The sequence below is a fragment of the Delphinapterus leucas genome, chromosome 3 (assembly GCF_059928025.1).
Source record: "Delphinapterus leucas isolate spDelLeu-1000000601 "Yukka" chromosome 3, BTC_Dleu_Yukka2, whole genome shotgun sequence".
Lineage (NCBI taxonomy): Eukaryota > Metazoa > Chordata > Mammalia > Artiodactyla > Monodontidae > Delphinapterus > Delphinapterus leucas.
This window is the reverse complement of record NC_143131.1, coordinates 107,092,695-107,104,758: the sequence shown is the minus strand read 5'-3', so window position 1 is coordinate 107,104,758 and position 12,064 is coordinate 107,092,695. Positions and strand designations below refer to the sequence as shown.

At 39.1% G+C, this 12,064-nt stretch overlaps 1 protein-coding gene across 1 annotated transcript in view; it reads right to left on the bottom strand.

Moving 5' to 3' along the window:
* Positions 1-8,145, bottom strand: part of CCDC192 (coiled-coil domain containing 192) — a 198,196-nt gene extending 190,051 nt beyond the window's left edge. Inside the window, 2 exon segments of the mRNA XM_022588705.3 lie at positions 2,383-2,434; positions 7,446-8,145. Of these exon segments, the coding sequence (XP_022444413.2) occupies positions 2,383-2,434; positions 7,446-7,564 (171 nt within the window). The 5' untranslated portion in view covers positions 7,565-8,145.
* Between the last annotated feature and the right edge of the window lie 3,919 nt (positions 8,146-12,064).

The following is a 12,064-nucleotide window of genomic DNA, read 5'->3' as shown; positions in this document are numbered from 1 at the left end:
CCCTGACTCTAAATTTCTTAATTTCTAAAGTAGCAATAATAATATTTATGGAGGAGGAAGCAGAAGAGAGGGAAGGAGGGAGAGGAGGAGAAAAAAGTATCCACACAACGGTGATGATTCTTAGAAACCACCGCCGTCGGCTGCTGTAAGGATTCAGAGGGACAGCATCTCTCAGTCACCTAGTCCATTTGTTCTATTTCAAATGCCGTTTTGATATCAGGGACTTTGTCTCAGGGACATAGAGATGAATAAAGCCTCGAAGAATGCACAGTTTACTGGGAGAGTCGAAACGTTAAGTTATTATTCAGAGACTGGATGCCACAAAGATGGAGCGTATTTCATTCTGCTTGGGTGGTCGATATCCTCACAGAATTGAAGAGATTTTTATCCTTCATCCCAATCTTCTCTGCCAGAACTCACCACAGCTATTTAAAAGAGGCATCTGAGATCCACCGGCAATTGGGTTCCTCAGGGTACGGAGCAGAATCTGTTCTGCTGAGTGACCAGTCTTTCAGTTCCAAGACTTAAAAGGGGTCGTGGGGTGAGGAGGCAGCACTAATCATGACTATCCTATGGCCTTCAGGGCCCTAATCCTAACCTCTACCTCGAGCTAAATGCATTCTTTTAGAAATGTAAGAATTCAGTAACTAGAGCAGAACAAGTTACTTCAAGCCCCAGGGCTCCCACCTATGTGAAATGTAAATTGAAAGGAGATAGATTCTGGACCCCAGGAAGCTAACTGGGAGCCCTAGGCAGAAATCCTAAATGTAGTAATCGGCACCTTGTCCTTTTCAGTGTCTTAGGCAGCCAGGGAGAGGGTTACCTCTAGGGCACTAATTGATTAGCATTGTTAGAGGAAAGGCAGTAAGCCGAGATCGGTGAGCTGAAGTCTCCCTTTTCCAAAACTCCAATTTAACTACTAGCTCAAGGGTTCCAACTAACCAGAGAAAACATGATTTCATATAGTGCCAGTGAGGGACACTCTTTCTTTGGCCAACAGAATTGTAAGTAGATCCACTATATAAAACAGAAGCTCACTGAAAAAAAAGTAATATAATATTAAACTATCACTAGAGCTAGAACACAAAATTTTAATTAAAATTATGCTCTACTAATCTAAGTTGGTTTCCCTTTGATTTATACTTCTTCACCAAAAACCCTCTTCCTGAAAATTATTGTTGGTTTGAGATATATGTCCAGTCTGTCTGGGGCCAGATTAAATGAACTCTTAGAAAAGAGATGTTAACCTTGAACAAAAATAATTGTGTGGAAGTGAGATTCTGAATATGCACCTCACTAGATCAAATGTTCTTAGCTGGTGATGCGGGGGTGGGATGAGAGTAGAAAAGCAGAATGCTGAATCTAGAAAGAAGTAGAGAAATCAAAAGGCGAGGTCCCATGGTCCACAGGGGAGCCTGGTTGAATTGAATCGATTCTGAGTAGCTATATACCTATACACTTGTAGATATGTTCACAACCACTTTCACATCCCAAACATCTTATTTGAAGTAGACTATTAAAGTCTCATCCTCACTCCATGAATGAGAAGCAAGGCTCAGAGAGTTTAAATGACTTGGGTATGATCACACAGCTTGCAGGTGGCAAAGGTGGCAAACTTGGGCCTAACTCCTAGTCCTACAGTCTTTCTTCTATACCACACTGCCTCTGCATTAAAGCTGAAAAAGTTATTCCAGAAATTTCTGTGGGTGGAGACTAGGGGATACTTACTAAAACTGAATCGAGGGCATGTAGAGAGCTTACTTTTTTCTTTTTAAAGGGAAATTCTCAAACTTACATAAAAGTAGAGAACTAGTATAATGAGCCTCCATGAACCTATCAGCCAGCTTCAACACTTCTCACCAACCTACCCTGTTGTCACTTGAGGCCTCGAGAGGGACTAGAGGCTTTTGTAGAAAGGACCCAGCTGTCCCAGGATGACTTGAAAGAGAATGAGCTGAGAATATCGGGAATAGACTGTGATTTAAACCCAAGCCTAAACAAACCAAATAAGATGAGTCACCCAATCTATATCATGTCTGATTCCAGAATTTCCTCACATACAGGCAAATACTTTGACGTAACCCAGGATGTCTGCGATAGTGTAGGGCCACAGAGAGCAGTGTGGGATCACAAGTACAAATGGGGACAGGCACCCCACACCAACTTCCCTCCTGCCCAGCAGCATCCCTTCGTTGGCACTCTGGCCACTTTACCTCCTTCTACTTGAAAGAGAACATTCTATGTTTTATTTTTCAAATGTTTACTAGTAAAATGTGAAAGTGAAACTATATTAGGAAAATATCAACATTAATTAAAGAAGTTACAGTTTCACTAACTAATGCTTTTTTAAAAAAAGGAATTCATGCAAACTTTGTTTCTTACCGATATTTTGTTCCTTTGTTGTGTATTTGACTCTGAACTTCCAGATGTGGTGCTGAAATAAAGTAAGGGTTCAGAATTCCAAAATTTTATTTCAGACATGCACACACTCATACACACACATACACACCCCACATCAAATAGATCTTTATGCTGTAACATTGAAGATATATTTTCTAAAGCGTTTCCTCCCAATGTCATTTTCTAAACATTTCCAAAGGAAATCAAAACTAGGGAATGTAAACTTTACTTGAAGAAGATAAAATAGCCTTTAAAGGTCCTCTTGAGAGTAAGCAGTCCAAACAGTACAGTCTGTTCTGAAAACCTGCAAAATATCTTATTTCAACTAAAAAAAAAAAAAGAAGAGAGAGGAAAGAATATCCTATGAAACAGCAGACTTAGGGAATTCTTTATCTTCTACACTTTTTCTCAGTCAATTTCTCTTTCTCTCTCTCCTGCATCATTTCCAATGGTTTACAAACATGCTGTTATTTATTGCATCTTGAGCCCTCTTAACCCTTTAGTTTCTGCTTGATTACTCTGACCCCCATTAAAGCAAAACTATATTCTCACTGTCTCTAATTCTTCTTCCTATTTTTTGTTAAAGCCACTCCATTCAGACTCTCACAAGTACCATTCCACAGAAACTGCACTTATTGAATTCACTAGTGAGCTCCACATTACTGTATCCAGTGGTCATGTATCACAACTCATCTTAAAACTTTTGACATGGTTCAACAGCCCCTACTTGAAATGCTTTCTTCACTTGGCTCCCAGGACATCCTAAGGTCCCAGGCTTCCTTCCCATCCCACTTGCTGCTCGTTCTCAGTTTCCTTTGATGGTTCTTTCTCCTCTTCCTGAGCCCTCAACATTGGCATGCTCCAGGGCTTCCTCTCTTCTCTACTCACATTCACTCCCTTGGTGAACTCCTCCAACTTCAGGGATTTAAATAGTATCAATATGCTGATCACTCCCCAATACATATTTCCAGGGCAGACTTCTGCCTTGAATTCCAGATGCATTCTTTCAGTTGTCTTCCTGACATCTCCACCAGGATGTCTAATGGACATCTCACTTTCAACATTTCTAAAACCTAACTTCTGATTCCTACTCCAAATCTGCTCTACTTGCAGTCTTCCCCATCTCGGTTGATGATGACATCATCCTTCCTGTTGCTTAGGCTAAAACCTTGACATTCTGCTTTGTCTCAGAACCCAAATCCAATCCAACAGGGAACTCTGGGCTCTGCCATCATAATATATCCAGTACCCAGCCGATTTTCACCACCTTCATTGTTAACGAAATGGTTCAAGCCTCAAGCTACCTACCATCCAGCTCTTACCTGGACTGTTGCATTAACCTCCTAAATGGCTCTCTCTGGTTGCGTCTTTGCCCCTTACCTTCTATTTTCAATATACATCATCCATAAGAAAAATGATGGGACTTCCCTGGTGGCGCAGTGGTTAAGAATCCTCCTGCCAATGCAGGGGACACAGGTTCAGGCCCTGGTCCAGTAAGATTCCCACATGCCGCGGAGCAACTAAGCCCATGCGCCACAGCTACTGAGCCTGCGATCTAGAGCCTGCAAGTCACAACTACTGAAGCCCGTGTGCCTAGAGCCCATGCCCCACAATAAGAGAAGCCACCGCAATGAGAAGCCCGTGCGCAGCAATGAAGAGTAGCCCCCACTCGCTGCAACTAGAGAAAGCCCGCGTGCAGCAACAAGGACCCAACACAGCCAAAAATTAATTAATTAATTAATATAAATAAATAGAAAAATTATTTCACTCCTCTGCTAAAAAATCCAATAAAGGATCCCATTTCACTCAGAATAAAGGCCAAAGCCCATGTAAGGACCTACAAGGTCCTACAGATTTCTCTGCCATTCAGCCTTCCCACCAACCGTAGGACTCCATTCCATACCCTTCTTCCCTTCCCAAACACTGGAGTCACACTGGCGTCCTCACTGTGCTTCCATCACCTCTGCCTGGAACACTTCATCCACACTTGTCCACCTGGCTCTTTCCCACTTCCTTCTTTTCTTTGCTCAAATATCCCTTTCTCAAGCATGCCCACCACATGCGCTTCATTTAAAATTGAACTCCTCACTCCTATATACTTTCAAATCACCTTGCTTGATTTTTCTCTGCAGTACTTACCGCCTTCTAACATATTATATAATTTGCTTGTTTATTATATTTATTGTGTGGCCTCCCAACAGAAAATATAAATTCCTTGAAGATAGGGAATTTTTTTTCTGCTGTTTTTTTGTTACCCTATCCTTAGCATCTTGAAGAGGGCTAGAATGCTCAATAAATAATTGTTGAATGAATAAACCTCCAATCTTAGTAAGTCTCATTCTGCTGTTACCAACCAATAAGTCTCACTTTACAACACTGGGGTACTTTTATTATTTTCTATCCTACTCTCTCCCTGAGGAGTGTATTATTTTATTCTCATTTCTGTACATGTCTCTTACTTTAAAAAAATTGAAACCATTTAAAATGTTCACAAAGTAATCAGTGGCTCTTGAACAAAATTAATTAAATTCCCACTTAGTGGAAGGACACACTGGGGTTTTGAGAGATGTAATTGCTTTTCTTGCATCATACCTAGATCAGCAAAACCTGGTACTTTGGTGCTTTCTACTTGACCGTACCTCTTTATCATGAAATGGAAAACACACTTTTGGTCATTACAGTTGCTGGGCAAAACAACAAATGCTTTGAACAAGATAACAACCTTAATAAGTGGGCCCTTTTACCTTCTAACTGATTTTGTCTTCTATCAATGTAACTCACAAAACTGGTATTTTCACTAAATGCACTACCCCTAGTTCCAGGGAATGTGTTTATCCTTTTCTTAGGTGTTTCCTCTGACCAGAATGTTCATGCTGTCATCTCTGTTTGTTAAAATCTTACCTATTCTTCACACCAGGACTCAAAGGCTGCCTCCCCTGAAGCCTCTTTGGTCCTATTAGTCAGAACTATTTCTTGCCTCTGTGTGCACAAGCAGTTTTTGGATATCTGTCTTTTATAGTTCTTATTATATTTCATGATGTGTACAATTATTTGTCTACCTATGTTTTTGCATTTCTCAGTGACACCTCCCAGAAAACAAGGACTATACCTCGTCAAGAAATTAATATTTGGTCACTGAATGAAGGCAAGCCAAAAAAAATTGAGTGCAATACATGTGCATATTCAGATGTGCCACAAATAGACAAGAAAAAAGTACTGCTTGTAGCTACCTTCTTTTAATAATACCTGAAACAAAACTACTGGTTTAAAAGTGAAGGAGCTTTGGCTGCCTGACAGTAATATTTAATGGTCATAAGTCATGGCCTCAGAGTAACCATAGTAACTCAGCATACACAGTATAAGTCATGTTGTACCATAATTAAGGGAACAAAAGCTTTAGAAAGCCTATTAGCCTTGAGAAAACAAATTAGAATTAACAAATGTGTTTATGAAACGTTTTTATTGCAGTGTTTTCTTCAGGGTTCATAGAAAAGCTGAAATAAATCTTTACATTTTTTTTGGCAGAGGGTAATAATATGACATATAAGCCTTATAGTTGCTTTTTTTTTTCAGTATTCAACGAGAACATAAATATTTCCTTCCTTTAAGTGAAATATCTTTATATCTGTTCTCCCAACTTTTTACCCTGTTTTTTATGATGGAGTAGTGATCAGTCATCAGTCCATGTTAATAAATATTTTAATAAAATTGGTTTGGTTCTATTGAGAATCCAGTTTTTCTAGGAGAGGATTTCCTGGGAAAGTGCTTTGTTTTGTTCCCTAGGTTGACTGCATCCAAGGTCTAACCCTCCCTGGCTTAGACAACATAGGCTCAAGTTCCCATCTGGTTTATACAAACTATGGAGAAGGTCTGTCTCAAGGTCATGAGAAGAGGAGTGGGGAGAGAAAGTAGGGTAGGCAAACAGACACTTGGGACCAGTTTGTTGCTGCTTAGAACTGAAGGAGCTGAATCGAACCTTCCTAAAGGTGAACCAAGGTATCATGGTCCTCCACTGTCTCCTTCATCAAAGCCCTGCTCTGTGCTTGCACAGAGCACTCAGCTCCATATGCCAGGAGAACAGAAACACCAATGATAATTTGCAGTGAGAGCAAAGTCATGCTTTCCACTTGGCTTCCCTGCTGGCGGTACACTATGCTATTCATTTCAAAGTTGTTAATCACAGGCCATTTTTCCTCTATTTGGTAACATTATGTTCACCAAAAACTTCCTCCTTCGGAAAGATTGTTACTCTTTTGAGGGTCACAGGCTTCTTTGCACATAGAAACACTTCTCATAAAATTTGGAGGAATTTGTGAATTTCCCACATCATCTATGGACCATAGACACAAGGTTAAAAATAAATAAAAACAAGGCCCACACATTTCATGTAATGAAATTACATTTTAGATCTTAACAAAGCAGAACTACGGTTACATGTGTACATATCACAAGGACAGCTTTTTCTAGGATACAGCTCTTTCTATAGAAAAGGCAAGGCCATCTCTCATTCAAGGCTTAAAAGAAAATTCTAAATGGAAGGTATTTCCACATTTTAAGCGTAAAGGAATATTTTGTCAACATGCAAATTTCCTAGTGATTAACTATAGATTGATTATAAAGGTGAACTGTACTTCCATATTTGTGGCCAGAGTTGGTTTGGGTTTTTGTTTGGGGATGGTTGGAATGACCTAGTTTCTTCTTGACATTTCATTCCAGTGGTTCTGAAAAAGGGCTGGCTCAGCTCCCCCTTTCCACACCAGTATAATGGTTGGGGTGAGTATGTGATTTTGAGACGAGCAAGTGAGGGATATTTTATTCATTCAACAAATATTTATTGAACACCTACTGCATGTCAGACCCTGCCCTATGATCTGGGAAGACATCAGTGTTCAAAGAAAGGGATCATTCTCCAGGAAAGGAGAAAAAGTCTGTCTGATGTTTTCCTCAGACATGAAGGAAAGGTTTTCTTTGAAGCACAGAGTGAAGGCTACTTTATCTATAAATTCCCATGAATTCTTTTGGAACAGGAGGAGCTAGGAACTCACCTGCTTCTCTTTGGGGTTTCATACCCTGGGGCCACAGATGTCCTGCTATAACATTCTCCCATCTCAAATCAGGCCCACTGAGGAACCCTGTCCATGGGACAGACATTGACTATCCCCATTCCTTAGAGGTTTAGAATCCCTGTTACTGCTCTGCTGTCCCCTGTTGCTAGGCAACCACAATGACTGTGGAAAGGACAGTTAACTTCCCAGAGAAAAAAATTTCAATTACAAAGCCACAGTAACCTCTAAAAACATCTCACAAATCAGATCCAGGCAGGAGTATAGATAAAAATTCACTACATATTCATCATTTCTGGAAAATGCTTTCAAAGTGGGCCAGAAGCAGTGGTTTTGTGCTCAAACCATGACATGTTTACATACAGAGCCAGTGCTAAGGAAACAATCACACTGTCTGAGAGGGGTGCATTCACAGAAATGGATTGGTTTACAGGCTAGCAGTGGTTTTCGCAGCAGACCACCTCTCCTTGTGATAATCTTCCTTTTCTGGGACCCACAGACCCCAGACAGAAGATCTCACCTGGCCACATCCTAATGAAGGCTTCCTTCTTGAGCCAAGATTGCAGAAGTGATAAATTGTGCTGATTAGCTGGCGATCTGCTCACTGTCACAACTCATCTGCAGCCACTGCTCCTTCTTCTTTATTGTTTGTTCGAAAGACCCCAGCCACTTTCTCCCAGACAGTTGCTACATCTCTCCCTGGAAGCATTTGTAGACCCAGGTCAGCTTGTGTTCATGCCACTTCCTGCTCTGGCAGGAAGTACATATAGGACCTTTGCAGTCTACAGATCAGAATCACTCCTGGGTTTTGATCTCTTATGTCCTGGGCTTACCCAAGCCTAATCACACAGCCCATCGCAAAACAAATTAGGTTGGTTGGACAGAAATTTTTCTAATCACAGAGTTTGTTTCTAGGGATGGAGCGTATAGACCAAATAGCAGTAATAAGAGTGGGAATAGTTGAAACTTATCATTTAAAGAGTGTAATTAGCATTTACTTCTTCAGTAGAACTTTAAGTCACCCAGATCCTTGGTAAAACAACCCTATGAGTAAAGTTATGAACTACTGAGCAGCTGGTGTTCTGGGTGGAAAAATCAGCACTAACTAGGTAGGTGTGGAAAGATAAAGATTGGGGTATTAGCCTTGCATCTAGGTGGCAGCCTGTATGGAATTCAGAAAATCGTCTTACCTCTCTATGACTTCATTTTTCTTTTAATTTATAAAAGACTCACTTGAGTTGTTTCTGTCAGCCCTTCCAGCTTTAATATTCTGTTCCATTTCCTTAGCCCATCTTATAAAATAACCCACACTGTGGATTATACTTTAGTGCATTTTAGAAGAATGTGCAGATGTTCACTATGCAGTTGGTTCATAACAATTTATGGAAGGAAGGTCATCTCAGTAATGGCTGGTGAAAGGCCGTGTAAGCACTAATTATTTATAATGCTTATTAATCTTATCTTACATCTCACTGATCAAAAAGAGGTGGGGAGATATGGCTGGTACAAAAACAGGCTTTCAAAAAGTCCTTGAAAACAAAGTGACTTTTCCACTATTACTCCTCCTTAAATGAACACTATAGGGAAGGATTTCAGAAGAAGATGGTGAAGAAATTAGCAGATTTATTTTTAGACATATTGGTCTATAGAATTTTTGACTGAACAGGCTAAGTAATGAAATAAATGATACTATCCTTGTGTGATTAAGTTAAAGGAAAGTGCTTACTAATGAAAGTCGTTGAAATGATCTTATTTTTAAAAGTTGGTTGTTCCTATAAAAGATTTTCATCTTCAAGGAATTCATGGAAAAGACTCTGACGAGTACAGGTTTCTGGTAACTGACTATACTGCTGAACTGAATGAATAAGCATTTTCAGAACTCTTAATGGAAAACTGATGAATTCATAAAAGTGCTAACAAAAGACCAAGATGAAAAAAAAATTAATTACATGGGACTGAGTGAACTGATGAGGGTGATTATAATTTTTGTGACTTTCTGTTTGAATAAAAAAAAAAAAAACCCACAAGGACTCAGAGGCCAAAAATATACAAATCAATTTTCACTGCAAAGTAGAGGCGCTGTTATAGTGGAGGATTCCTGGACTGAATGTCACTATTATGACATAGTATGAGTGTGTTCCGTGTTTGGTAATTGCGATCATTGTTGCTTTCATTGTGGTCATCCATTTACAATGCTTGGTGTCAGTCTATTTATCTCTTGTAAAAATAAAATACAGTGTGTGTGTGAAAAAAAAAGAAAAAATTGATAGGTGATAAACATTTCTGAGTCTAAATGTAATTTAATGTTAGTGGGTCAGTCCACAGTGGAAAGTAAATATAGGACGTGGGTAATACTGGTGAGAATACAAATAGAATTTTTCTTTAAAAATGGATGAATCAGGGCTTCCCTGGTGGCGCAGTGGTTGAGAGTCCGCCTGCCGATGCAGGGGACGCGGGTTCGTGCCCCGGTCCGGGAGGATCCCGCATGCCGCGGAACGGCTGGGCCCGTGAGCCATGGCCGCTGAGCCTGCGCGTCCGGAGCCTGTGCTCCGCAACGGGAGAGGCCACGACAGTGAGAGGCCCGCGTACCGCAAAAAGAAAAAAAGGATGAATCAGATAGTTAACTACAATTAATATTAGGTTAGAGTAGACATATTCTGGATTTTCTGCATAGTAGCCATTCTTATTCTAATTACTGGCTTATTTTATGTCTAATCATTAAGTTCATTTTGGAGTTGTATTGTTTTATGTCTCTCAACTCCCATGACCACACTTGATTGGAAGAGGGATGTTAGCAGTTATACTACGGATTAGTGAGTTTTTGTCTAAGGTTTTAGATATTGGGTCTAAAGAAACCTGCAGTTAATCTCATTTATATGGTTAATAAAGTTTTTTTAAAAGTTGAAAAAAAATTAAAAAATAAAAAGAATATTTAACTCTAATTTCCATTTTTTTCCCTGAAATATTTAATGCAAACTAATACTATGTGAGTTGTCTGTTAGGGAAGAAATTAAATAAAAGTCCTGACTTTCACTAAGGTATAAGCAGGACAACACAAGTGAAATACAATATGATTCCTAAATTTAATTAATTTAGCAAAGCAGGAGCTCAGAGCCAGCAGAAACCATGAAAATGCTAGAGTCAGGGAATGTGAAGCACAGTCTTTGAGAGGACGTTGTTCTGTAGGGATGCAAAAAGACATCTTAAATATTAAGGGACAAAGAGACCGTAGCTGGCATCTGGTTATAAGTGCAAGACTTCTGTTTTAAAAGCATTTTCCAAGGTGTTTTATGGAACTGAGAATCCTGAGATAAAGTTAAATATTGGACATTAGTTCGACTGTCGTTTTGCTTCCAAAGGGATGCTAAAATTTAGTTATTTTTTGGTGAAAGTATTCATCTTTTTTTAATCCAAAATACTTTTATTTGTTCAGAATCAGATGTACTTTTAGAAATAGTGGGAAAAAGAGTGATGCTGAATATTTTAGAAAAATGTGAGTCATTGACTAAAAGTGAAAAGATATTAAAAATTTATTTCAGTGGTAAGATTGTAATCTTATTGGAGGAGAATGGTAAGATTGCAGTTAATGCTGGGAATGAGGCTCATAAGTCCAAGCCATCGAGTTTGGAAATACCATCCCGGGACGGTGCAGTCTTGGAATATTTGAAAGTCAATTGTTCCAAACATTCAAATATTTGAAAGTCATCATGAATTTTAGTGATCTGTTCTTCCTGAAAGGAAAAATCCTACTATTGGTAGAATAAAGAAACCAGTTGAAGAATAGCCCATTGCTTAGTTATACAAGTATTATCAGTTTGTTGACTATATTTCTTAAATCTGAACTTGTTTTGCATTTAATAATTATGGTCGATATAATATTAAATGTTCTCTCAGCTAAAAAAAAAAAAAAGTTGGGCTGAATTTTTAGAAAAACTACCAATTCCCCTAGTCTGGAGGAAAAGAGGGGGTGTTAAAGCAAAACTTCTAGAAATATATATAAATCATTGGCATTTCCACCATTAAAAGTATTTTAAACTCAAAAAAACAAAAAATACTGTGAGCTCATCAGCTCATCAGGGCTCTTAAAGACTACTATGCACAATTTGAAAACTTACCTGTGGTCTGTCAGAAGTGCATCTTTTCTTAGAATCAGAAATCATATATATGCATATAAGGAGGACTCAAGGATTATACATACTTTATGTGCTCTCATCCTAATACTTATCAGGTTGCCTTATCAAACTTAGGTCAGAGCTGACATGAGATAAGACCAGAAAGGAAGGTAGAGAAAGAAACATATAATGAGGAGAGAGCAAGACAGAACGGATAGTAGATTTACAATGAAGTGGAATGGCTGAGGAGAGAAGACAAAGCTGCAGTGGAGGTTTTTAGAGTTTGTGCTTGGGAAATAGACCTTTGGCTTTTATCCGTCCACTCACTTTCAATTGTACATTCACTTCTTCAATAAATATTGAAGACCCATTGTGTACCAAGCATGGTGCTAAGCATAAATAAAATTGATACGGTCCCTGTTCTCAGTATCAATTCAGCTGATCTGTTCATCATTCCATCAAGGTTGTCATTCTAGTAGCCATGAATGT